The sequence below is a fragment of the Natrix helvetica genome (assembly GCF_964273705.1).
Source record: "Natrix helvetica genome assembly, chromosome: 12".
Lineage (NCBI taxonomy): Eukaryota > Metazoa > Chordata > Lepidosauria > Squamata > Natricidae > Natrix > Natrix helvetica.
Genome location: NC_138556.1, coordinates 15,485,482 through 15,512,786, shown reverse-complemented (window position 1 = coordinate 15,512,786; position 27,305 = coordinate 15,485,482). Strand labels below are relative to the sequence as shown.

The 27,305-nt window shown below is 45.9% G+C and overlaps 2 protein-coding genes across 2 annotated transcripts in view; both read left to right on the top strand.

Moving 5' to 3' along the window:
• Positions 1-8,302, top strand: part of GNB5 (G protein subunit beta 5) — a 28,136-nt gene extending 19,834 nt beyond the window's left edge. The window contains exons 10-12 of the mRNA XM_081964482.1: positions 2,919-3,015; positions 4,218-4,384; positions 4,872-8,302. Of these exons, the coding sequence (XP_081820608.1) occupies positions 2,919-3,015; positions 4,218-4,384; positions 4,872-4,883 (276 nt within the window). The 3' untranslated portion in view covers positions 4,884-8,302. The remainder of the gene's footprint in view (positions 1-2,918; positions 3,016-4,217; positions 4,385-4,871) is intronic.
• A 5,849-nt stretch (positions 8,303-14,151) lies between these two features.
• BCL2L10 (BCL2 like 10) overlaps positions 14,152-27,305 on the top strand; it is a 13,665-nt gene continuing 511 nt past the window's right edge. Inside the window, exons 1-2 of the mRNA XM_081965045.1 lie at positions 14,152-14,715; positions 26,598-27,305. The exon at positions 26,598-27,305 is cut by the window's right edge and continues 511 nt beyond it. Coding sequence (XP_081821171.1) covers positions 14,308-14,715; positions 26,598-26,729 — 540 coding nt within the window. The 5' untranslated portion in view covers positions 14,152-14,307 and the 3' untranslated portion in view covers positions 26,730-27,305. The remainder of the gene's footprint in view (positions 14,716-26,597) is intronic.

Below are 27,305 nucleotides of genomic sequence, written 5' to 3'. Positions count from 1 at the left end.
GTCCCAGTGGCTTGTTGGACGCAGCTTGTGAATGACTGATGAAAATGGCTTAGCCCTCGCATGTAATGTTGCCTCTTCAATGTGTGTTGAGAAGAGATGGTTTGTGGTGTTCAGAGAAATAACTGGTGGTTTGCCTGGGATGTTTGGTCAGCTGGAATCCACAGGTATCCTGATGAAAGATCTCTATGTCTGAAAGCTCAGGAGTCGGGTTGCTATCAAGCCCCACGTTCTCATTAGCTGTGTATTGTCCATCATTGCCAGTAGAGAAGAGAGAAACCAGGAGTCAGTCCTGTAAATAGTGTTAGATTCAATGTCTGGAGGTTCTCAGCCAAACATCCAGGTCATTGTTGTCCCAAAGGTGCTTTTTCAAGAGGCAACTGGAGTTTTTGGGTTTTTTTTGATGTTTTTGATGTTTTGCTTCTCATCCAAGAAGCCTCTTCAGCTCTGACTCCAACTCTATGCAAGGAATATTAATCCTTCCATTTCCCACATGCGGCTCTGGAGCTGCATGTGGGCTCTTTCATCCCAACCATCCAGTCAGAACTGAAGAAGCTTGGATGAGAAGTGAAACGCCTTTGTTTTTCAAACTTTTTTTGTATTTTTAATACAACTTTACACATATTATAGAAACACAGTGTTGACCGGATCTTCCCTTTTACATCCTCTCCTTTACATAATCCGTTTTACATCATAGCTTGATTTTCACTGTCAGCCAAATTATTTTCTTCCATCGTTTTCCATTTTTATACTCATTTTTTCTTTGTACGTAAACAATAACTTCAATTGCCCCTTCAAAAATTGCACGAAATTATCGTTTCATATTTCACTGTAGGTCTATTTTACTATAAACAATATGTATCCTCTAGTTACGTTTTGACATAGAGGCCATTTGGTTATTTTCTTGGCCAGCTTCCTTAGAGGGACTCTGAATTGCACTAATCTCTCTGTCCTTATTGAATCTGAACCAGGGTTCAATATCCCTTTAAGATTTAAAATATCTTCTTAGCCTTGGAATTTCTCCAGGGCTTTTAGCTCAGATCTTTTCATCCTAACTGCCCTTGCAGGGTTAACATGGAATAATCCACAGATATTTTGCCCTGCACTCCTGGGGGAAGGGGGAACAAATCAATAGGCCAAAGAAATCTCCTAAACAAATGGGTTGAATGTAATTCTCTACGAGCCAAACCACAGCTCTGGAATTTATGCGGGAGGAAAAAAGTTACGACAACAAATGAGGTAGAAGAAGGATGGAATGTTATTGGAAGCTAATGTTAAATGTTATTTATTAGCTTGTTTTGGACATCCATGCCCCCATCTTTCCATGCCAAACTATTATTCCAAAGTGGTGTAAAAATGCTTTCGCAACAAAAATAAACTAAAATAATAATCTCCCAAGGCAGCAAGAAAATCTAGAGAAAAAGGACAGTTGAAATAAATGCATCCTTGTTCTTTTTAAAAAGGACACTTCATAACTTACCTGGTCAACCAAAAAGGTCAAGATGGAGGCAATCCATTAGTTGAGGGACCAAATGCTAGGTTTTCACAGCTAAGAATGTGCTTCCAACGTCAGTTTCGTAGGGCAGCCTCTTTCGATTTCAATTGATCTTAGGCAACTTCCAGTATGTACGGCCTTCCATTCCCAGAATTCCTTGGGCAGAATATTCATACGTGAGAATTCTGGAGATTGAGATCCAAAACAGTTTAGAGAGAGAGAGACAGATTAGGGATGGTGAGTCTAGAATGATCAAAGAAGCTCCATGCCAGGGTTCCAAATAGCATCCAAAAATAGCATCCAGAGTCCAAGACAAATTATTGCTCAAAGTTCCAATTTATTAAGAGACCCATGTTGGCACATCTGGGAAAACCTGACTCTGAAAGCTTCCTGGTTTTCCCCACCCAGTTGAACGTTCAACATCTTGCCCCCATATCCACAAGTCCACCACATGGTCCAATCTCCCACTGCCATGCTAGCAGTTCCACCCATCCAGTTCCGGTCTGGTAGAGAGGTGCAGAGACAAAAGATGACCTTGGCTTTCTAGAAAGAATTTTGTTATGGCTACATAGCATCTAAACTCTGTACAATCCCCCCCTCCCATTTTCCACAGTAGAAAATGCATAGTAAAATAATAGAAAGTGTGGCAGGCCAAAGATTCAAAAGAAAAGATGGCTGCAGGCCTCACACTCCATGGAATCCATGCAGTGGTGGGATCCTCCCGGTTTAACAACGGGTTCGGTGATTGTGCGATTTGCGTGCGCACACACAGTTTGAAGAAATCTTCACGTCCGGGTTTCTTCTGAGGAGTAACACAGCTGATTCGTGCTGCGATCCGTTCAGCTGTGCGAATCAGCTGAGAAGATAAATGTAGCAAAATAGTGTGGGCAGGCGGGCCCATCTGATCATTGGGGCGAACCAGTTCGCTCCCAGCTGATCATCGGAGCTACTGGTTCACCCAAACTATTCCTTACCGGTCGAATCTCACCTCTAAATCCATGGGAAATGAAGCCTGACACACCTGGGCAATGTGATCGTAACTGATCAGTGCGTAGGGCACAGTATTCAGATTTATGTAGCTTTGTTGGCATAGCTAAGAAGAGTGGTGTGGTGGGCCAGTGGTGAAGACACTGCCTCACGCTTGGAAGGTTGAGAGTTCAATCCCAGGTAGCGGCAGATGTTTCTCTTCTAGGGCGCAAAGAAAAATAATAATCTGCTGCTGTGAACTCCCCGTGCTGTCAGGAAGGGCAGACGGCCAGTAAACGTGAGCTGCATCCAGTCCATCCCACCTCTACGCCTAATTAAGCGATTACAGGGTTATAAGGGAGTTTTACCAGTACGGCTAAAACCTTGTGTATGATCGTATCATTTAAAAATGATCTAGATAATGAATGTTCTTTTTTCTTCTTCTTCCCTTCTTCTTGAGTGCCGTTTATATGACCTCCGAGCAGACAGAGAGGTGGCCATTTATTCCAAAGAAAGCATCATCTTCGGAGCATCCAGCGTGGATTTTTCTCTTAGTGGTGAGATGTGAATCCTGATGTATTTTCTTTTCTCATGGAACTAACAAGGAGGAGACTTATGCGTGGTCTCCTTCCAGTTTAGCTTGGCTGGGGATAGCAGCGTCAGTGAAGTTAAACTCTTCCAGACCTTGAGACTTAAAATAATCTCTCCTGATTTGGTCCTTCAACTCTAGGTGTGTTTCAGCTCTCTCGCTTAGAATATATAGGTGGAGAGTCCACGATGTTTCCTTTAGCCCAGTGAATTCACTCAAATCGTTGAGTGGGGTGAGGCTTATTAAAACGTAAAGGTTCCCCTCGCACATATGTGCTAGTCATTCCCGACTCTAGGGGGCGGTTCTCATCTCCGTTTCAAAGCTGAAGAACCAGCGCTATCCGAAGACGTCTCCGTGATCATGTGGCCGGCATGACTCAATGCTGAAGGCGCATGGAGCGCGTTTCCCTTCCCACCAAAGGTGGTCCCTATTTTTCTACTTGCATTTTTACATGCTTTTGAACTGCTATGTTGGCAGAAGCTGAGACAAGTCATGGGAGCTCACTCCGTTACGCGGCGCTAGGGATTCGAACCTTTCTGATCGACAAGCTCAGCATCTTAGCCACTGAGCCACCGCGGCCCTCTTTATTACACTGAAGTAAAATCACAAAGTCATAAGATGGGAACGTTGAGCTGAGAATTACGGCTGTGTTGTGCATTATGATTGCTGGCTGAAGATCCATTTTTCCTCTAGAATTTAAAGTGGTTTTCTTCTACTCGTGAATCTGTTTGGGAGCTTTGATTGATTGGTTGTGTCAAGAGCACAATTGATTGACCAATTGTGTCATCCCCTTAATGCTGTGATGCAGAATAAAGCATAACAGAGTTGGAAGGTACCTGGGAGATCTTCTAGTCCAAACCCCTGCCTAGGCGGGAAACCCTACACCATTTCAGACAAATGGCTATCGAACATCTTCTTAAAGACTTCCAGTGTTGGGGCATTCACAACTTCTGGAGGCAACTTCTGTTCCACTGATTAATTGTTTTAACTGTCAGGAAATTTCTCCTCAGTTCTAAGTTGCTTCTCTCCTTGATTGGTTTCCACCCATTGCTTCTTGTTCTACCCTCAGGTGCCTTGGAGACTAGCTTGACTCCCTCTTCTTTGGGGCAGCCCCTGAGATATTGGAGCATTGCATATTGGGACCAGACCTGACCAATATTTTGTCCACAGGGCGTTTATTATTTGCCGGCTACAACGACTACACCATCAATGTTTGGGATGTCCTCAAAGGATCACGCGCCTCCATCTTGTTCGGTCACGAGAATCGTGTTAGCACTTTGAGGGTTTCACCCGATGGGACTGCATTTTGTTCTGGATCATGGGATCACACTCTAAGGGTAAGGATGTTGTCTTCTTTCTTTCTTTCTTTCTTTCTTTCTTTCTTTCTTTCTTTCTTTCTTTCTCTTTCTTTCTTTCTTTCTTTTTCTTTCTTTCTTTCCTCCCTCCCTCCCTCCCTCCCTTCTTTTTTTCTTTCCTTCCTTCCTTCCTTCCTTCCTTCCTTCCTTCCTTCTTTCTTTTTTCCTTCCTTTCCTTTCTTCTTTCTTTCTTTTTTCTTTCCTTCCTTCCTTTCCTTTCTTTTTTCTTTCTTTCTTCCTTTCCTTCCTTCCCTTCCCTCCATCCTTTATTTCCTTCCTTCTTTCTTTTTTCTTTTCCTCTTTCTTTCCTTCCTTCCTTCCTTCCTTCCTTCCTTCCTTCCTTCCTTCTCTCCCTCCCTCCCTCTCTTCCTTCCTTCCTTTCCTTCCTTTCCTTCCTTCCTTCTTTCTTTAAATCCAAAGGAGAATCCCTGTCACATAGCTAACCATTGTTTGATGTTTTTCTCTACAGATCTGGGCTTAAGTAGCAGGGCGGTTTCCCAACATGTTATTCACATGGGGAATCATAGGAGTGCACCCTCCCACGGAACATCAGTTTAATGGGGGGAGGAAATTTGCCGCAAAGACGACCCTAAATGGATGGTGAAAAGAAGGAAAGAGACACCTTGTTAGTATTTATCACATAGCTGCCCAATTCAGAGCTACTTCTTAGATAGACTATATATAAACCTATATCATACGCGGGAGCGCTGGGCGAGAGAGTTTATGTGTTGCTGTAGTCAGAACATGTTTATAATTCTGTTTTTTGAAACTACCTTTTCCCCCCTTAGATAGACGATAATCATGCTAAAAGCCAGACTTTCGGGGAAATCGTAACTGGTTTAAGGGGACTTTAGCATTTTAAATCACGCTGTCCATGTCGCATTTGCATGAAATGACGTTCCTTTCTAAAGTCAATTTGGCATTAAAATAGAAACCAGTGTAAGGGGTTGGTAGTGGTTTTTTTGCTTTGGATTTGTTTTGTTTTTTAAAATCTGGGTACCCGAGGGTTTGTTTGCACATTCCATAATAGAAGCAGGAAGCGATGGAGAGAGTCTCCTTCCTTGCTCTTCAAGGTCTCAGATGACACACACGGAGAGAGAGAGAGAGAGAGTGATGTGCAATGGGTAGGCTGGATTCGAAGTCCCCACTCAGCCGTGAAGCACACTGGCCACCCATGGCCTCAGTCACTATCTCTCCGCCTAGCCTACCTCATAAGATTGTTGTGTGTGTGTGTGGGGAAAACAACACAAAGTGATGCAGAAGACAAATTACACTGCCTCGGTCATCTTGGGAGTAAATTCGGGATAGAAACACAAGCTGTGTAAAATGCACGTGTGGTTAGACAAGTGGGTGCAAAGCTTTTTGGGTGGTTGGATCTGGTTTGGTGACGGGACATCTCCTGGTGACTTGAGACCCCCATCCTAAAGACTGTGGGGAAGGGAAAACCTGGCCCATCGCCCCTTTTTCCATCTTCCTTTGGGCTCTTATGGAATGCATGCATCAAGCCTGCTTGGAAACTCTCTTAACTGAACCCTAACCGAAAAGAAAGGAATAATAATTCAAAATTAAAATCCGCGGATCCCAGGGGTGCCAAATACAAGTAGACCTCGACCTAACCACAGTTCATTTAGTGACCGAAGTTTCAACGGCACTGAAATAAGCGACCTATGACCATTTTTCACACTTACGGCTGCCGCCGCATTCCCATGGTCACATGGTCAAAATTCAGATGCTTGGGAACTGGCATGTACTTACGACGGTCGCGGTGTTCTGAGGTCACGTGATCGCCTTGTGCTCCTCCTGACTCGCAGAACCAATGGCTTTGAAGCCAGGTTCACTAAACAACCTCGCTACTCACTTAACGACTGCCGCGATTCACAATGGTGGCAAGAGAAGTCATAAAAGGGGGGCGCAAGTCATTTCGCAAATCTCTCGCTTAACAACATCAATTCCAGGCTCAGCTGTGTTCGTAAGTCGAGGGCTACCTGTAGCTCCTGTGGGAACAAGCTCACATTTGTGGCTGTTTGCAGTTTTAACCTGATTTACAACACTTTGGTGTTTACTTCCGGTTTTCAACACAAATCCCTCGTAGCGAACAATGAGGCCGCTTAACAACCTCAGCATTCCCTTAATGGCTGTAGCGTTCACTTTGCAACCATGGTAGTCCCTTAAGGACTTTTAAGGTTGTAGAATCGGGTCTGGTCATGTGACGATCTGCTTATGACCGACTTACGACTGTAATGGGCAAGGTTTTCCTCCTGGTCGTAGGTTGAGGTCTACCTGTCTTGTTAGAGAGACAGGATTACTACCAGGGATCAGTTATTGGCCTAAATTTCGGGAAAATGCTACTTTTTAAATTCGTTTATAGTATAAAATACAAAAATTAGTTGTTGGCCTAATTTCAAAGACATCTCAAAGTGTTGTGTTTGGTCAACAAATCTAGGTTTTTTCGCCTTTTGGGATGGGGAGGAAGGGATGAATGATCACGTGACCAAAACAAAAGTGGAAAATGAAGAGGTGGAGTCCTCTGTTCACATGAAGAGCATCGATAGCTTATGTTTGAGGAACATTCTTCAGGAGAGTCCCTAATAACAATCTGCAAGCCAGTGTGCTCCAAATCCCATTTTTCCCTTCGGGGTGTCCAACGTCGGCAACTTTTAAGTCTGTGGACTTCAACTCCCAGAATTCCTGAACCAAGGAACTTTAAGATCTGTGGACTTCAACTCCCAGAATTCCACCAGCCAGCAACTTGTAAGACTTGTGGACTTCAACTTCCAGAATTCCCCAGCCAGCCATTCTGGGAGTTGAAGTCCACAAGTCTTAAAGTTGCCACGGTTGAACATTCCTGCCTTAAGTGGACCTTCTGAACTCACGTCATTGAAATTCAAGGGAAAGGCAACCTCTCCCTAATTTTTTGACCAAAAACAATGCAACATAGATGATCAAAGCCATTGGCATATTTTCTTTAGTTCAAACCTAATCATAGTGCTAGGAGGCTGGATATTCTCCCTCCCTCTCCCTCCCTTCCTCTTTCTTTCTTTCTTTCTTTCTTTCTTTCTTTCTTTCTTTCTTTCTTTCTTTCTTTCTTTCTTTCTTTCTTTCTTTCTTTCTTTCTCTTTCTTTTTCTTTCCTTCCTTCCATTCTTTCCTTCCTTTTCTTTTTTCTTTCTTTTTCTTTTTCCTTCTGTCCTTCCTTTTCTTTCTTTCTTTCTTTCTTTCTTTCTTTCTTTCTCTTTCATTCATTCTTTCCTTCCTTTTCTTTCTCTTTCATTCTTTCATTCATCCTTCTTTCTCTTTCTTTCTTTCATTCTTTCATTCATCCTTCCTTTCTTTCTTCCTTTCTTTTTTTGGGTGGTGGTGGTGGTTCTCCAAAGATACTCTTATCCCCAGGAAAAGAAATTATTTTTAACTGAATGGGCTTTTTTTGAAAGTAGAGTTTGTGACCTTTGGCTGGTGAATTGAAATTGGAAAGCTTTTTGAAGGCAGCGTAGAGAAGTTGTTGTGATCATTATGTAGAAAGGTGGATTCGTGAAAGGGCTCAATGGGACTTCTATGAATCCATCTACACAGGCCTAGGAAGAGGTGTAAATATTTCTAAGTGATTCCATGTTTCCAGGTAAATTGACATTCTGCCATTCCTGGAAACAGCTTGACAAATCACTGCCCTGCATTTTCCACTTGGAAAACTGATCCGTGTCCTTTTTTATAATGTGGGCAGCCAGTCTTGCCCGTTGTCCAAGAGGGTGCCCTGTACACTGTTAGCTTGTGATGCAATGACGATCTGACACTCCAAACACTTCGATGCAGTATTTATTGGTGAGATGTTTTGAGTTTTGAATGGAATATTGTGGTGTTGATTAACTTATGAATGGCTGCACTATAATAAATTGTATTTTACATACCGAGGATTGTTGGCTCTGGATTGTCTCTCTGGATTTTGAACAAGACCATGTTTGCTTCATTATGTCACACGTTACCTAGCCTAAAGACTGCTTTGGATCACATGAAGGACGCGGTATATGTCTGCTTGGAAATAAGGGCCAGCTGACTAGCTACACTTGGAAATGCTATCTCCAGTGAATTGGAGACTGATTCTTTTACCAAAATACCACACAGTATTTCATCCCTTGATTGAGTTGATTAACAGAGTAGAGTAGGAATAAAAGAGGAGGAATGGAATGGAATGGGGAATGGGAATAGAATAGAATGGAATTGGGAATGGGAATAGAGTAGAGTAGAGTAGAATTAATATAGTAGAGTAGAGTAGAGCAGAATTAATAGAATAGAGTAGAGTAGAATTAATAAAATAGAGTAGAGTAGAAATAGAATAGAGTAGAGTAGAGTAGAATAGAGTAGAATAGAATAGAGTAAATTAATACAGTAGAGCAGAACAGAACAGAACAGGGTCTATTTGGTCAAGTGTGATTAGACACACAAGGAATTTGTCTCCAGTGCAGAAGCGGTCAGTGTACATGCAAAGGAATAGACTAATAATATTATCGTAATAATGAAACCAGTAAGAAGTGGTAGAGAAAATGAGAAGAATACTATAGACATAGATATAAGACTATGCTGTGGGAATTAGGTCTCCAGCAGGATGATGTCTCTGATACTATATCCAGGACAAATCAGTTTTACAACTCTTCTGGGAGAAGTTAGCTTGTATGTCCTATAGAGGTAGTCCCTCTTAAGACCAAAGCATCTCGCAGTGGAAGAAAGTAGCTATCATTTCATACATGTGAACGGCACCGCCACTGTGCACGAACAAAAGGGGAGGGCTTTGGGTTGCAAAGATGCTTCCATCTGCCTTGACAATGGACTGTTGGTTGCTGTGTGAATCCCCTTGGGTAGCTAAGAATCAGTTCAGTGGCTTGCAGACGTTTGCTGCATGGAGGAACTCAATATTGTCTACTTTAAGATGATTAAAGGCCTGGAGTGAAAAACATCTGAAGAAGGGGTTGCAGCATTTAGGCATGGCTAGTCTTGAGAAAAGCAGTATTCCAGTATTTGAGGAGCTGCCACAAGGAAGAGGGGATTGACTCATGTCCCAAAGCACCCAGAAGGCAGGACAAGAAACAATGGATGGAAACCAACCAAGGAGAGAAGCAACCTGGAATTAAGGAGAAACTTCCTAACAATGAGGACAGTCAAGCCGTGGAACGGCTTGCCTTCAGAGGTTGTGGGTGGACAGTCATCTATTTGAAATGGTATAGGGCCTTCTGCTCGAGCAGGGTTGGACTAGAAGACCTCTAAGGTTCCTTCCAGCTCTATTTTGATTGTATTATTGATTGTAACATGTAGAGATTAAACTCCACCTTGAGATCCTTTTGAAGGAAAGCAAGATGCCAAGGAGATACATGGTCCTCTCTCTCTCTCCCTTTTTTAAAAAAAGGACTCTTAGTTCCTTCCCCTGTGGTTGACTTAGAGTATCTTTTGAGATTCACCCAAGCATCGCTATGCCATTTTAACTGTAACAAGGAGAGGTTTTATCACCCTGGCAATGGCTGGGAGATGCTAGGAAGGTGCTATAAATCACCCGTAGAGAACTGGCCTTCTACAGACCAAGAAATACTGGAGGATCAATATAGGACCAGATGGTCCCTCAGCAGAAAATTTTCTCTGAGCTTAAGGAGGAAATACACTCTGCCCAATGGGGTATCTTCCTAAGGCACAACCAGCTTGACAAAAGGGTATTTGGAATAAACATTAGATGATGAAGGTAGGAAATGTCAGGAGTTTTTTTTTAAAAAAAATCTTGGTTTTGGAAGTCTGGGGCTGCTCCTGTACAAAACAGATCTCTTCAGTAGCTTACTTTTTGCACCTTTTAGTTACATCTTGTCCCTTGTACAGCTGAAATGCGAATTTAAGGAGGAATCGCAGCCAGGTTACGGACCGGCTGAGTCCAAATTTCATTGTTCCAGCCCCAAATCCCAGGACGGAAGATTGGATGCAAATATATATATATATTTTAAAAAATACACCCTTCCCAAGGGTATGAATAATTGAAAAACAAAGGAGAAAACCCAGCAATTTTTCACATCTTTGTATCCCAGCATCTGGCGCCCTTCAAGCGAGATGAAAGTTAAGCCGTTTTATTATAAATCATCATTTATTGTAAATTATAAATGGGCGTTTGAAACCAGCTTTTCGAATTCTCTCCCCTCGCCCGTCCCTTTTCTCCAACCCAGTAATTTATTTCAATACTGAAATGCAAGGAATAGCTTCGGCTTTTATTAAAGATGTTGACATTGCTGATGGAACTTGCAGGGTGGGTGAGGGGTTGGGGGGGGGGAAGGATCCATCTACGGAGAGCTACGATCGAAGAAAGAAAAATCAGAAGTTGTCCTGAAAATGCTGACTTTGAAGAAAGATGCCGGAAGAGGGTTAAAAAAAAAGAAAAGAAAGAAAGAATCGGTTAGCTTTCCAAATCTTTTCATTTCTTTCAAAGGCTTCCAAACCGTCCCTTGAAATCTAAAACCTTCCAAAACATTGTACAAATATGGTAATATATGTTGTTAAATAAAAAAAAAGCAGACAACGAAATTGTTGCGTGAAAAAAGAAAGAAAGAAAGCCGTTCAAAGATCATAAACCGGAAGATCGTACCAAATGGCTAATCCGTATTTTCATTTCCAAATAGATGATGTACAATGAAAATTAGGATTTCTCTTTTAAAAAAGGGAAAACAACCTTGGAAATACGATGCATATAGTTTCAGTATCAATGCAATTGTTTGAATGACAAAACAATCAGCACATTTAAACCTTCAATAACACAAACGCAACCAAGCTCTCAGAGCACATTCATTTCACCTCTGAGCTACAAATATTCTCCTTTATGGTTAAAATTAACCTAATGTAGTATGTTACAATTCTGGGCTTACTAACTGGGTTTACTAAACTGTGGACAACAAATTAAGATTGTTTTGGTGTGGTGTGTGTGTGTAGAACAAACTAACTATCTTTGATTTAGTTTACTTCATTGCAGTACTAGGCCGAATTCCCGAAAGCAGAACAATTGGTGGTGACAAGACTGTGGTACAAAAATTATAAAGCTAAAAAGTTTTAGGGTTTTTCCAGATAAGGTTTATAGTAATGGGATATTTTCCGTCATCCTCTGTAGATGAGGGGGGCAATTGAACTGACAGCAGTGTGTTTTAGCAACAACCAACAAAGCAACTGAGTTTCCCCTTTTTCTGGCTGGCATTTCCCTAGAAGTAAAACTACCTGCATTGATTTATTGGTTAGTTGTTCATAACCCTTGATCAACAGACAGATTTTTTATTTAGGAAACCCCCCCCCCCTTTCCATGGATACGAATAAAACAAAATAAAAAGATAACACAAACACACGCACAGCCAATAAAACCTAAATTGAATAAGGTAAAGGTTCCCCTTGCACATATGTGCTAGTTGTTCCCGACTCTAAGGGGCGGTGCTCATCTCTGTTTCAAAGCCAGCGCTGTCCGAAGGCGTCTCCGTGGTCATGTGGCTGACATGACTAAATGCCAAAGGAACGCTGTTACCTTCCCACCAAAGGTGGTTCCTATTTTTTCCACTTGCATTTTTTTACCTGCTTTTGAACTGCTAGGCTGGCAGAAGCTGGGACAAGTCATGGGAGCTCACTCTCTTATGCGGTACTAGGGGTTCGAACCGCCAAACTGCCGACCTTCTGATCGACAAGCTCAGCATCTTAGCCAATGAGCCACCGCTTCTCTTAAATTGAATAAGGAAGACCTCAAATGTGGACTCATCTCCAAGAAGATGAGAAAAACTCCAGCTTGAACTCCTGCAGTGATACAGCTTATTTGGCTTGAGCCAATTCTGTTGCGTGAATTCAGTCATTGTAGTTTAACAAGCATGAATGCCGTCAACTGGCTTATACAAAAAACACGGTTAAAACAGTTTATGGATCAGATATTCCAGCAAGTTCAGGAGATCAAGGAATATCTGAAGGACTTAGAAACCAAACAGGAATGGCTAAAAGAATTACTTAGAGTGTTTATGATGCCAATGAGAAGAACAAGGAGCGCTATTATGGTAGCCTTTGGATCTCGCAGGTTGTCACCTACAAGTTGACCGTCTCAGTTGGCCCACAGGGGGGACCAGAACCAATGGATAAAACCCAAGAAGTAGACTTAGATGGACTCTTGATCAATGAAGTTTAGTATGGACTCGAGAAGACATTTCTGATGGTCCCAGCTAAAGGCCAGTGGAACAGCTCGCCACGTGAACCTATCTTGGGTGGATAAGGATCTCTGAGCAGAAGGTTGGACTAAATGACCCATAAGAAACCTCAACGGGCTTTTGTGATCAAACTCACCCCTTACAGCAGGGGTTGGCAACCCTAAACATTCAAGAGCCACAATGGTCCTAACTGGCACGCGCGCACACACACACACACACACGTTCAATTCTGGAACTGATCTGAAGTCCGGTTCCCCTACCATAGAGTCTCCTCCTAGCACAGCATCCTTTTTCCTCTACCTGTCCTAACCGAAACCCCTATCAATTGTGAAGCCGACTGATGTCAGGGAGCCGCAGAAGAGGGATGAAAGAGCCACGTGCGGCTCCAGAGCTGCAGGTTGCTACCCCAGCCTTACAGGATCCCCCTTATGCAAAAACCCATCCTCCAGCACTCCATTCAAGCAAATTTAGCAAGGTTGTGTCCGGATGGCTCAGGAACCAGGCTTTAACCATGCCAGGGTTTCTCGATCCCCCGACTTCTCACTGCACCAAAAGACCTCCCCCCCCAATGCGGACTGCAGCTCGCGTTTTCCTTCAACTCCCAATCCAGGCTTCCCCCCCTCTCTTTGTGGGCCCCTCCTTCCATCAAGCCCAAATGCCGCAACTGATGCAGAGCAGGGTTTCCAAAGGGGGGGAGAAAAAGAAAAGAAAAAGACGCATTTCACCCCATGATCTCCTGCTCAAATAAACCCAGTCCCAAAATAAATGAATCAATCAATAAAACCTACGTCCAATTTGAAACCAAACCCCCCTCTACCCATTTGTTACCCTGCATGGATGCAACCTATAGGGAAAAAAAAACTTAGATTGCATTGGATTTTAAACTAAACCCTCTCCCCAAGGAACCCAGACAGGGATTCCCCCCGCCCTCCCAAAAAAGATCTGGCTTGCAAATGAAATAAAAACTGGCTTGCAAATAAAATGAAATAAAACCCGGGGGGGGGGGGAGATCTGGCTTGCAAATAAAATACTAAAATAAAATAAAATAATAAAATAAAATAAAAAATAAAATAAAAAATAAAATAATAAAATAAGATAACCCCCCCCCAAAAAAAGATCTGGCTTGCAAATAAAATAAAATAAAATAAAAAATAAAATAATAAAATAAAATACCCCCCCAAAGATCTGGCTTGCAAATAAAATAAAATAAAATAAAATAAAATAAAAAATAAAATAATAAAATAAAATACCCCCCCCCAAAGATCGGGCTTGCAAATAAAATAAAATAATAAAATAAAATACCCCCCCCCCAAAGATCGGGCTTGCAAATAAAAGAAAAAAAAACCCGCAGCTGCAGAGCGCGCTTGAGAACGCAGCCAAGCGCGTGGGTTGCTTGCTTCCCTCCCTTCTCTCCCCCCCACCCCCAGTTTTCCGGGGCGGCCCTTCCAACAGCCGCGTCCCCCCCTGTCCCCCCCTCCCGCTGCAGTTCCCCCCTCCTCCGGCGAGAGGCGGCGAGGCACCGCAGCTCCGGCCGGGGGAGGCGGAGCCGCAGAAGCCGGCCCGACACGTGGGCAATCGGGGGGCGGAGGCGGCTTCTTAGGCAGCGGCGGGCGCCGGTACTGGGCCTTGTTGGTCGCCGCCGCCGCCGCCTCTTCCTCCGCCCAAGCGCTGCGCTGCGCCGCCCGCCCGGAGTCCGGCCAGTCCGGCCAGGGAGAGGCCAAGCATGCCGGGCGCGCTGCGGGAAGAGACGGCGCAGCTGTTGGGAGACTACGTGCAGCACCGGCTGGGGGCGGCGGCTGTGCCTGCCCCGAGCCGCACGGCCGAGACGCTGCGCCGGGTGGCCGACGAGCTGGAGAGCCGCGAGCGCCTCTTCTTCCGAGAAGCCTGCAGCGCCGCCGCTTTGCCCGAGCCCGGCGAGGCGGCGGCTTGGCTGGGCCGGGTGGCCACGCAGATGGAAGCCGAAGGCGGCCTGAACTGGGGCCGGGTGGTGGCGCTGGTCGTGTTCGCCGGCAACCTGGCGGCGGCGCTGGCCGAACGGGGAGCTCGGGATCACAGCGGCGCGCTGGTCGAGGCGCTGGCCGCCTACCTGGCCGAGGAACGGCGGGACTGGCTGGAGGCGCACGGCGGCTGGGTAAGCGCCCGTCCCCCATCGCCCTCCCCGGCCCAACCTTGCCTTGCCTCCTCTCCTCTCCTCTCTCTCCGCCCGGCTGCGGCTCCGGCTCCGGAGCTCTCTCCGCTTTTGCAGCCCCCTTGGCTTGGCTTGGCTTTCTTTTATTGCCTGCGCGGGAGGGGGGACCCGTGGGATCCTCTGTCCGGGCCCCGATGCCTCTTTTTTTAAAGGGGGAGGGCTGTTCCGTTCCCCCTTCCTCCTCCTGCACCCCCGCCCCCCCAGTCTGGCTGCAGCCCCCGAGCCCGCCTTGCAAAGCCCCAACCTCCTCTTTTATTGCCTGCGCGGGCCTTGGAGACCCCCGGGACCCTCTGTCCGGGCTCCGATGCCTCTTTTTTTGGGGGGGGGGGAGTTCCCTGCCGCCCTTTCCTCCTCCTGCACTCGCCTCCCCCTCCCAGAGTCTGGCTGCAGCCCCCGAGACGCCTTGCAAAGCCCCCTCCTCTTTGGTTGGTCTTCCTGCAGCCCCGCTTCCCCGGCTTTTATTGCCTGCGCGGGCGGTGGGGACCCCCGGGATCCTATCTCCGGGCCCCCATGCCTCTTTTTTAGAGGGGGGGTCTCCCCCGCCGCCCCTTCCTCCTCCTGCATCCCCCTCCCCAGCTCCCCCTCCCAGAATCTGGTTGCAGCCGGCTTTTATTGCGGGTGGTGGGGACCCCCCGGGATCATCTGTCCGGGCCCCGATGCTTCTTTTTTTTGGGGGGGGGCTAACCCGCCGCCCCTTCCTCCTCCTGCATCCCCCTCCCCGCCTTGCAAAGCCCCAACCTCCGCTGCCTCTGCTTGGCTGGTCTTCCCGCAGCCCGGCTTTTCTTGCGGGCGGGGGGGGGACTCCCGGGATCCTCTATCCGGGCCCCGATGCCTCTTTTTTTGAGGGGGGGTTTCCCCAGCCGCCCCTTCCTCCTCCTGCATTCCCACCTTCTCCCCCTCCCCGAGTCTGGCTGCAGCGCAGGGTTGACCTTGGCGCAGAGGCTCTTCGCCGGCTGCTTTAAGATGCGCGCTCGTGCGCTTGGGCTCCTCCTGCAGCCCCCCACCCCCAATTCCCCGGCTCTTTGCTGAGCTGGCGGCCCCCCCTCACCCCTTCCTCGCCAGACTCCCCCCCTCTTTTCCCTTCCCCCCCCCCCAGCCCCGATGCGGAGCCCGAAGGGGGAAGAATTGCAGAGGAAAAAGGCAGCGGGGAGGGCGAGGAAGGGGAGGGTTGACTGACGGCTGGCTGCAGCGCAGGGGCCCCGGCTGGAGAAAAAAAAAAGATCTTTTTCTCTTTCCCATATAAGGGAAGCAAACGGCGGACCCAACCGTGAGAAGTTTGCCTTAGAAAGCGCTTTTTCTTGGAATCTGGGATCGACCTCCCCTCCTCCGTCCCTCGCCTTCCTTCCTTCCCTCCCTCCTTCCTTCTTCTTTCCCTCCCTCCCCTCCAGTTGAGCTCTCTCTCTCTCTCTCTCTCTCTCTCTCTCTCTCTCTCTCTCTCTCTCTCTCTCTCTCTCTCTCTCTCTCTCTCTTTCCTCCCTGCTTGCGTTCCCCCCCATTCCCCCCCCCCAATTATGCCGCTTTGAGCCGCATTATTTATGCAGCTCACATAAGGCTGCAAAAGTGAGCTTTTTGCCTTCTGGGCTGGGGGGAGACTGGGCTGGGGGAGAAGTGGGTGTGTGGTGGGGGGAGCCCTGCCCCGCAGGCTGGCAGCTGATGGAGCTTCGAGACCCCCTTCTCCTGCCCTTGGAACAGCCTGTGCCAAGGAAACCTGCAAAGAGGGGTGGGTGGGGAAGGGGCTTCTAAGGAAGGGGCCCTGAAAAAGCCCCTTTGCAGAGTTGCCCACCCTCCCTTTGGCTCAGGTTCCACCCACCCACCCACCCTTAACCAGTTTATAAAATCATTCCTCAAGAGCCCACCTAGGTTAAGGTTTCTGTTCCTCTTCTCTTGAGGGGGAGGGGGTTTCCCTTCCTGTTAAGGAAACCCCATGCCCACCCCCCACCGCCTTACAGCACACCCCCTAAGCTTCCCTGCACAATTTTTGCGCTATTCTCTAGTGTGGCTTTCTCCCCCCCCCCTGTATTGTGTAAGTCATGTGACCTGTTTGCTGGCTTTCGGGTGCATTCCAGCTATTGTGGATCTTTCCCTGTTGCTGCTCTTGGTCTGATGTGCTGTTGGAAACCTGGTTAGATCCGAGACCTGCTTAGATCAGAGTTAAAGAAACCTGGCTTAATGGCCATGAGTGAATCTCGCCTCTTGTGGCTTTTTTGGGAAGGGGGGGGGGGGCTTGTGAACTGGCTAAGACGCTGAGCTCGTTGATCAGAAAGGTTGGCAGTTTGGTGGTTCGAATCCCTAGCACAGGGATTGGGGGTTGGACTAGATGACCTCCAGGGTCCCTTCCAACTCTCTTACTGCCAACTCTCTTGAAATTGGAAGGCAGGGCACTTCTCAGAGGCAACACCTGGATAGATTATTCCAAGTCTGTTGCCAACAGACTTACACTTACAACCAGCATTTCAAAATATTTACTTAACAAGAGGCATAGGTAGGCTTCCTGGGAATTTTAGTTCACAGCCAGGTAATAAGACATCTGTTTAGTTTTATGCTAGTCCAATCTGACCGGGGATGAGGTAGGAGTAGGAAACAGATGGTCGTCTTCACACTAGGAACCTTGAGGTTAGACTCCTATACCTTATGAGATACCAAATACAGGCACTCCTGGATTGAACGGTCACTAAACAAAATACAGGCAGTCCTGGATTTAACGGTCACTAAACAAGTTTGTTTGGTGACCATTCAGAGTTACGACAGCCCTGAAAAAAAAGCGACAACCGTTTTTCACACTTCATGGCCTTTGTAAATCTCCTCCCTGTGGCCATGTCGTTTACATTTGGATGTAACCTTGACAAACGGCCTCACTTTTACGACCGCTGCAGTGTCCCAGAATCCCCCCTTTGGAGACCTTCTGACACGCAAAATCGATGCGGACACCAGATTCAATTAGGAAACCTGTTAGCTAATTTAACAACGGCTGCGATTCTCTTTAACAAGCGTGGCAAGGAAAGCCGTTCCAATGGGGCAAAAAGCTCACTCAGCAACTTACATTGCGGGCTACCCGTTGCGGTCGTCAAGCTGAGGACTGCCTGTTGCCATGAACCATGGTTTGCAAAAAATTGGAAAAGGAAAAAGCCTCATTGCGTTTGTGTAAGATGTTAAAGCTGCGGAAACCATGGTTTGCGGTGCCCCTGGCTGGGTAGGCATGTGTATTATGGCCAAACGGCACAAGTCATTTTAATGACTTTAGCACAGTGCGTGAATTGGAGCCGGTGTATAATTAAATAGAACGAAGGTGGGTATAAACCCAGAGTTTGGTAGCACGCACCATGGCAACTGTGGGTGTGCATGCATTTCTGCATCAGATGATTGTGACTGTCCTAGACCTGACCACTGAACCTAAGAGCGTTTTCCTTTGCTCAAAAGACAGGCTCATATATAACGACACCGTTGGAACTTATTCTCCTTGCACCTGGAGACAGAAAAGGCAGCTTAGATCCTTTGCGTAGAATTTGCAGGTCTTTGTTTAATTGACTTTTTTTCTTTTTTAAACCTAACCTAGACGGCATCTGGGAGTCTCAAATTCTAGCAGTTGGATTCGTTCTCTAATGGTAACGATAGAAATATAGTTGGTGGTTGTTGTTTTTTTTAAAATATAGTTGCAGGAATGAAAGCGCAGTTGTTCTTTTTTTATTTATGCAGAGGAAAGCGTTTCCTAAGATTTGCGGAGAATTTCTCAGCCAAGATTTTGGGAACAGGGAAAACATTAAAGAGGGCCTTCCGTGTGGGTGACAAGTCTTGTTGCTTTCAGCCTTCCGTGATGGTTTGCTCCCTCTTTTGGACCAGCTTGAGTTTCAGAGATTATGAAAATGCAGTAAAAATGGAGAACAAGAAGGAAATACCCTGTTTCCCCCCAAAATAAGACCTCCCCAGATAATAAGCACAATTGGGCTTTTGAGCTCATGGGCTACAATAAGCCCTCCCTGAAAATATTGCAACACAGCAGCAGCCATGAAGTGACCACGCTCGCCGCCTCCTGCACCTCAAAAATAAGACCTCCCTGAAAATAAAGCCAAGTGCTTATTTTTTTGGGGGGGGGGGTCAAAAGAAAATAAGACTCTGTCTTATTTTTGGGGAAACACAGTAGTAGAAATGATGCTACTTAAAAAAAATGTGGCTGGATCAAAAGGATGGTTGCGTTTATCTTAAGATAAAGATTTATCTTTACTTCTTGAGTAAAGAAGGGGTACCTCCAAAGCCTTAGGATTGCAGTTGTGTTTCCAATATGGTGCATTTTTGGAGGGGTCCTTGGTGCTCTCTGAGCTTGGTTGTTGGTTTTTGGGGGGGTTTTCTTTGCAGTCATTTCATTACCCAATTAAGTAACATCATCAGTGCTACAAGGGAGTGGTTTAGTTTGTGCTAACCCTTCTAGCACTGACGCTGTTACCTAATGGGTCATCAAACATCTGCAAGAAAACCACCAAGCTCAGAGAGCACCAAGGACCCCTAAAAAAATAAGACTATATTGGAAACACAACTGCAGTCATTTCCATCCTACGAATATTCTCCTTTATAGTCAGTCTACTTTTTCCTCCAAGAGGGACACATCAAGAGATGGGTCCCCAGCTTCTGTTTTATTATGAAACAATGCTCGGAAATAGACTAGTAGACTGATTGAGACGGACCCAAAGTTCCCAAGATAAAACACATGATGGTGCAGGCCTTGGAGATGAAAGAAGAAGTGGAGTACTTCCAAGTCAACATGTGGCATCATTGAGCTCCACCTCCCATTAGCTAATGTCTACTTGGCTGCTGCTTTCAGGTGGTGGAAATCCATCCAACCTCTGTAGAGTGGTGGGCTCTTCATTTCAGATATGGGACAGTGGTGCAGTGGCCATGAACTTAGATGGTTTGGAAAGGGGTTGGTCAAGGGCATGGAGAAGACTGTCTATGGCTACTGGTTGCAGCTATACACGAAGTCCAGGCTGAGAGGAGACAATATACGAGTCCCAGCTAATGAGGAAGAGAAGGCTGGAGTTTCATACCAGTTCTGCTTCTGAGCTCTCTGAAGATCGTGATTGGCCAACAGGGGAGGCCAGTTCCTTCAATCTAACCCACTAGAGTTTGACTTGAGTTTCTGGTGGCTAGAAATGTTCTCATGAACTTCCCATGAACCTTGCAGAACCTCAACCAAGGAGGTGCCTTCATGTCATCGGTAAGGTTTAGAATACATTATTCATAGTAAACTGAGGCAAAACGGGAAGAGCAGGCTGTCATGGTAGATTTTTCATGGTTTAACTGGTGACATTTTTTGCTTTGATCCTTTTGGGTGGCAAAGATTGGGTTGGGTTGACCAAATCTCTCCATCGAAACCGGTCCAAGGACTACAAAACCTCTTCTGAACTTGAGTTTCCCCTGCCCAATAATGTTCTTTGCATCAGGTTAGCTTTGCACACCAAGCCATGGTCTCTTGACTAAACCACGGTTCAGCCTGAGCAAAGCTACAGAAGTGGCTCAATTCACAGGGACCACGACAACCCAACCTTCAGATGGTTGTGGCGTATTGGCAGGCTTAGAACCCAGATATTCTGGCACGGCTGATTCGAGAAAGCCTCTTAGGAACTCAAAAAGGCATTTCCAGGAATCTCGTGGTTCTTGCAAACTTGAATTGGACTTTCCCATCCACCTGCTTGAAATAAGAGTACCGCCAACAAAAGCTTTTCTTTTGTCTCTGATATAATCAGAAGTAGAGAGGGATTTTTTGCATTCTTAAGTGCTTGGCACCTTTCCAGCCCTTGCCAGATAGCTTGTGAAGTCTAGCCCAGTTCTATATCCTTTTTTTTTTCTTTTTGATAAGAAGATTGTAGCAGTGTAGCTAGAAACCCTTTTCGGGATACTCAGTAACTCGGTTGCTGGATAACTGCCAGCAAAATAGCCCTTGCATTTTTAAAAGATTTTATTTTTTTCATTGAATGTGTGGATCAGCCCATCCCAAGCCCGTTGGCCAAGCTGGCTAGGGAAGTTGTAAGTTGTAGTCCGACTTCCCTGCAAGTCAACTCAAAGATGAGAAAGTTATTGCTAATAACAGGGGGGGGAAACATCAACCCTTGTCCTTGGCTAATCTTTTAGCTCAGCAGCAACAAAAGGAATAACTCCTCCCCCCCCCTTTGCATCTGGCCCAGCTGAAGGTTATAGAAACTTCCCTCTGTGTATATTACCAGCTCGTTCTCTTCCCCACTACTCCCTAGTGTAGGATTTCTTGTAGCTCTGCAAAATCCAACCCCAGCTATTGTTGAGTGGGTGCGGGTGCAAACCTTTGCCAGGAATGTGAATAATCAACTTCAAAGCAACTATTTCTCACACAGGACTACGGGGAAAGAATACATAGAAACCTTCATTCAATTCTCGGTTTTCAAACAGGGCAGGGGAGAGAAAGTAAGTCCATTCAAAGCCACCTCTTCTTCTCTTCTATCTTCTCCCTCCCCTTTCCCCGACCTTGGTGATCATATTCTGCCTTTAACCGGCGCCCACAAGCTGCATCAAAGGTTTAGACTGGACAAAAGTGCATTTTTCTAGCCCATGAAAGGTGAAATCAGAAGCTCTTCTCCAGGTAGGCCCATCTTGTGAGTCTCGCCATCAGGCTGCTGGCCGTAAGATCCCCCCCTTACATAATTTGAGGATGAGAACATGTGTGAACTTGAGTGTGAATCACATGTCTGGCTACAGATATCTGGAAGCCCCCCCCCCTCTCCCCCAAGGCTGGGACATTTGCCTCGTGTGACTTCTGCATGAGATGGGAGCATGTGGTGTAGTTAAGAGCTTTACTGCAAGGAAATCCGTAATAAATTATTTTCAGAGATTTAACCTCTCCAGGGTTAATTTCCTGAAATTACGATTAAGAACGATTAATCAGTGGAACAGCTTCCCTCCAGAAGTTGTGGATGCGCCATCACTGGAAGTGTTTTTAAGAAGAGATTATTGGAGAGCCATTTGTCTGAAGTGGTATAGGACTTCCTGCCTAAGCAGGGGGTTGGACTAGAAGACCTCCAAGGTCCCTTCCAACTTCTATTCCATTCTATTTTATTCTATTCCCTATTCCTCTCTCTCTCTCTCTCTCTCTCTCTCTCTCTCTCTCTCTCTCTCCCTCCCTCCCTCCCTCCCTCCCTCCCTCCCTCTCTCTCTCTCTCTCTCTCTCTCTCTCTCTCTCTCTCTCCCTCCTTCCCTCCCACCCACCCTCCTCTCTCTTATTTGTGTGTGTGGCTAGCTAGCTCTGTTTCTATTTCTGTTCTGTTTGAATTCTGCCAACCACATTTAAGGGGCTGCTTTTCCCAGGAGTTGATAGGACTCTGGTGTCTCCATTCCCAAAGAAAGGGAAACATTTGGGGGGCAGGAGAAGAAAAAACGATTTGGGATACTGGCTTCTAGGGAAGATTGTGAGGGTTTCCTGTTTTGTGCCTTACGTGAAGGTGGACATCTTTATCCAGGTTGAGAGAGGAAAGTAACACACAGGAGCTGGGAAGAGAACAATTTGATGGTTGAAGGTGTGGGAGAAGATTGGTGAAGAAAAGCTTTGCCAGGAGACACAAGAGCTAGTTTCAAAGAGAAGGACTACGGTGTAGAATATCTGTGGACTTCAACTCCCAATGCTGGCTGGGGAATTCTGGGGGTTGGTCCACATGTCTTAAAGTTGCCAAGGTTGGGCACCCCAATTTAAGAAGATGAGGCAGATGTTCCAGAAGACAGGTGGAAAGCAAGGAGCTTAAATTACAAGGAAGTAAGTTTTGGAGAACATCCCAATAGAGAAAAAGGTTCATGAATGACCAAGAGCGGGGGTCAGCAATCCACAGCTCTGGAGCTGCATGTGGCTCTTTCATCCTTCTACTGCGGCTCCCTGTCGCTCAAAATATGTGTCACAACTGTTAATGCGCCACACCCACTGGCACCAGGAAGTTTTGATGGGATGTAGGAGAACATCATAACAAGGGGGGGGGGGGAAAGTTCATGAATGAACCAGACTATCTTGGAGATGGTGAATCTCCTTTGCTGCTGAACGTTGAAGAGAGGATGGATGAGTTTTATCTGCTGAGATTGCTACGGTGGTGGATTTTTGCACTGGAGTTAAGATGATTTCCAGGAATCTTTCTTCTTTGTTATATTCTAATCTTCCCAAGAATGTGTGGGCTAGGGATTAAATCAACCATTGTATGGAATATGATTGCCAGTCATGTAACTTCTCATCTATTGCAACATGGAAAATAACTATTTGGTGATAAGTTTGACAGGTCTCTGGAGGTAACTTTGCATCCCTGGGCTTCAAATTTGACACCTTTTTCTTACAGCCCTCCTTCTCCATCTTAGGGCCTGCCAGAAGGTGTAGATCAGTGCTTCTCAACCATGGTCACCTGAAGATGCGTGGACTTCAACTCCCAGAATCCCTGGCTGGGGAATTCTGGGAGTTGAAGTCCACGCATCTTCAGGTGGGCTAAGGTTGAGAAGCATTGGTGTAGATAATGAGATTAGGAATTCTGGGAATTGTAGTCCTCTGTGGCTTTGAACAGTGCCAGTTTGAAGAAAGCTTCCTCGAATAAGTAGTGGTCTCCTTGGTGTTGGGGTCCAGAAGGGGTAGATGGTAATAGAAGTCCAACTCCAGAAGAGTCCTTTATTTTACAGCAGTTCACTTAGGGACCATTCAAAGTTACAACGGCACTAAAGAAAGAGACTTATGATCATTTTTCACACAATTGTTCCAGCATCCCCATGGTCATGTGATCAGAATTTGGATCCTTGGCAACTGATTCATACTTAGGACGGTTGCAAAGTCTTAGGATCCTGTGATTTCCCTTTTGAGACCTTCTGACAAGCACATTTCAATCGGGGAAACCAGTTTCACTCATCTATGGAGATTCTCAATCATCCAGGTTTGTCCCAAAGATGCTTTTTTTTCCAAGAGGTAACTGGACTTTCCGGGGATCTTTTTTTTCTTTGAAGACGTTTTGCTTCTCATCCAAGTAGCTTCTTTAGCTCTGACTGAATGGTGGAGAATTTGTTGAATCAGAACGGAAGAAGCTTCTTGGTTGAGAAGCAAAACGTCTAGAAAGGAAGGAAGGAAGGAAGGACCATAAAGTCCAGTTGCCTTTCAATTCCCTTAACCATTGGATGACTAACAATAACTATAGCAATTCACTTAAACTCTGCGGCAAGAAAGGCTGTGTAGGCAAATAGGGCAAAACCCACATAACGACATCTCCCTTAGCAACATAAATGTTGGGCTCAATTGTCGTAAGTTGAAGACTGCTCGTATACACGTACACACGCGTAGGTGAGAGAGAGTGTGTGTGTTTGTGTCTACTTGCTTTTTTTCCCAAAACTCTTCCTTTGCAAAACTCTGCAAGCCTTCTGGCCTTCATGAATCACTGCAAAGACCATCATTAAGCGAAACGGATGGAAGTAGACGTTCTGTCTCCCTTAATTTCTTTTAGGGCCTCCATTTCCCGTCTCCGCTCTAACCCTCTCGACCGTTTTAACGGCTCTTCCATTCCATCTTAGCAGAAACCCAAGTGACAGCAGCGTAATAGCAAGGAGGGGTTTGGGATGCGCCCCCCCTCCCTCTTTTTTTTTTTTAAATTAAGAGAAGAAGCAAAGAATACCTACTCCATTCTCCGTCTTCTTGATTTGGGGCATTGCAAAATATTATTATTATTATTAATTATTGCGTGGTTAATCTTTGGTGAGATTCACAGCCTTTGTGGCTGGTTGGTAGCTCAACAGCTCGAGTCCTAACCAAGGACTACCTAGGAACTGTTAAGGTGACATCGGAGGATATAAGCTGTTCCAAGTAGGGCGGTTTTTTGTAGAATCAGAATGTTCAAATCTGATAAATTTAAAATTTCCAAATAGCGAGGTAGTCCTTTAGGTATTGCTTCAAGGGCTCCAATTACAATCGGGACAACACACTTTATTATTATTATTGTTGTTGTTGTTGTTGTTGTTGTTATTATTATACGATTGTATCACAGCGGCCAGTTGTTTCGCCGGATTTGGCATTGATTACTAGTCGGGCCCCACCCAGGGGCCTAGGACGTCGTAACGTATTTCCGTAATATACGCGCAGATCCAAGCAGTGTAGCTTTTTGCATTTGACTGATGGTGATTTTGTCAAGTTTTAACTGTTTTAAATGTAATTCCAGTGCTTTTGGAATAGCACCCAGTGTGCCGATTACCACTGGAATTACCACTGCTGGTTTGTGCCATTATTATTATTATTATTATTATTATTATTATTATTATTATTATTATACAATTGTATCACAGCGGCCAGTTGTTTCACCGGATTTGGCATTGATTATTGGTCGGGCCCCACCCAGGCAATTATTATTATTATTATTATTATTATTATTATTATTATTATTATTATTATTATTATTATTATTATTATTATTATTATTTTGCTTACGGAATTCCTCGGGGCACCTTTGTCCCAGTGGTTGTGAATAGGCAAAGTGGACATTTTTGGCTCTCCGGCTTAAAAGAGGGCATGTTGGCAACGGCTGGAAGCTGCCCACCTGAATGCTAATGATCCAAGCGGGGCCGCTGCTTGGCAGAATGCATCAGCTGACATCCCTCCCTCCCTCCTCCCGTTCTCTGCCCCCGTTTGGCCAAATGAAAGTGGTAAGAGAACAAGGTTCCGAAAGAAACGAAGGGTAGGCCCGATTTGCATAAGACAGCTGTCAGATAGGAGTTCAAACCTGGCCATCTGGAGTCATATCCCTTGTCATTCTTGATTATTCTGAATAAAAGAGATAGCCCCCTGCAGCTGCTGCTTCGTTCCTGGCACCCAAACAGGCTAGGCGCAAACACACACACACACACACACACACACACACACACCAATGATGCTCGGGTTTTGTGTGAATGGGATGCCGCCTTCCTGAGTGAGGTTTGGCCAGCCACGTTCTTAATGCGAGCACAATAGCGCAATCCTTGTGTGGGTTTCCTGTAGCTGACGGTGCAGCTGTCAATCCTTGTTGGCAAGGTCCATCCCTGTTTTCTTGGTCAAAGGTGTTTTTTTTTTTAAATTAAAAAAAATGCTTCTTCATATTCAGCTACCCTGTTCCCCCCCCCCCATCCCCAAAATAAGACCTCCCCGGATAATAAGCCCGAACGGGCTTTTGAGCGCATGTGCTAAAATAAGCCCTCTCCCCCCAAATATTGCAACACGGCAGCAGCCGTGAGGTGACCACGCTCGCCGCCTCCTGCACCTCAAAAATAAGACAGACCTCCCCGAAAATAAGGCCAAGCGCTTAATTGGAGGGGGTGGTATCAAGAAAATAAGACCCTGTCTGATTTTCAGGGGAAACACGGTACTTTAATGGGTGTTCCCGATCTCTTTCTTACGCTTATTTTGGAAATACCTTGAGGTAGCAAAGAGGTGACGTTGGAAGCATCTCTAATACCATCAACCGTGTTGGTTCCAGATCTCCAGATCTTTTATTTGTCAGCTCCCTTATTTGGGACCTCTTCATTTCCTTTCTAATTTAAGACTGGCATATCTCATTGTATTATGTCTTTTCCTCGCTGGAAGTCTCCTTTGCACCAATTGGAAGGCCAGCCCATGTTTTCCCCCACCTGGTGTCTTCCATGTCCATTGGGCCAAACTCTTACCATACTTAGCTGTCCTGGTGAGATGGAATTCTGGGCACTGAAGTCCAGAACAGTTGAATGGTTGCAAGTGGTGGGTATTAAATCTGGCTTGCCCAGAAGCCGTTGAAGCTGATGGTGGTAGAACATTATATGAACCTGACTGATGAGGTTGTTTGCTGTCTCTTCTCTTCTAGGATGGCTTCTATCACTTCTTCAATAAGCACGGCTCGGAGGCAGCTGACCAGAACAGTACCATCAGCAATGCAATTATGGCGGCGGCAGGATTCGGCCTAGCAGGATTGGCTTTTCTCCTGGTGGTGCGATAAGAACACACAAACACACTCACACATCCGCGGACTGAGACTGCAGGGAGATGGGATGGGTGGGCACGCTCCTTTCTTACAACCGCTAACGTCCCAGCGAAACGTCCATTCTATATTTCTACGACGGTCGAAGATAGAAGCTTATATATAAATATATATTTTTAAGTAGAGTCGGGGCAAAAATTAGTTGAGCACATCACCTCCCACCCCACCCCCTCACCCCGCCCCGCCCCGCCTCCCCCGGCACGACCAATGGCCGGTGAATGCCTCTTTGCGCTCATCCTAAGAACTGTGGATCTTAGCGTTGGGGCTGACCAGTTGTTCCGGAATCCGTGAGAGTGCTGGGTGTTATCGCTACTTGTCCATGTGATCCAAGTGGATGGATGTGTTTGCCTTTCTTCTTTGTGTGCGTGTGTATGGTGCGGTGGGGAGGGGAGGGGCGCGGGGGTGGAGGGCAGGAGGGATCGTTGCCTTGTGAAATGTGAGCCAGTATTAATAAGAATGAAGAGCTTATTCTTCTTGGGGTGCAATGCAAACCATACCAAGGCCACTCAATAACATAAAACTTGCAAGTTCCAT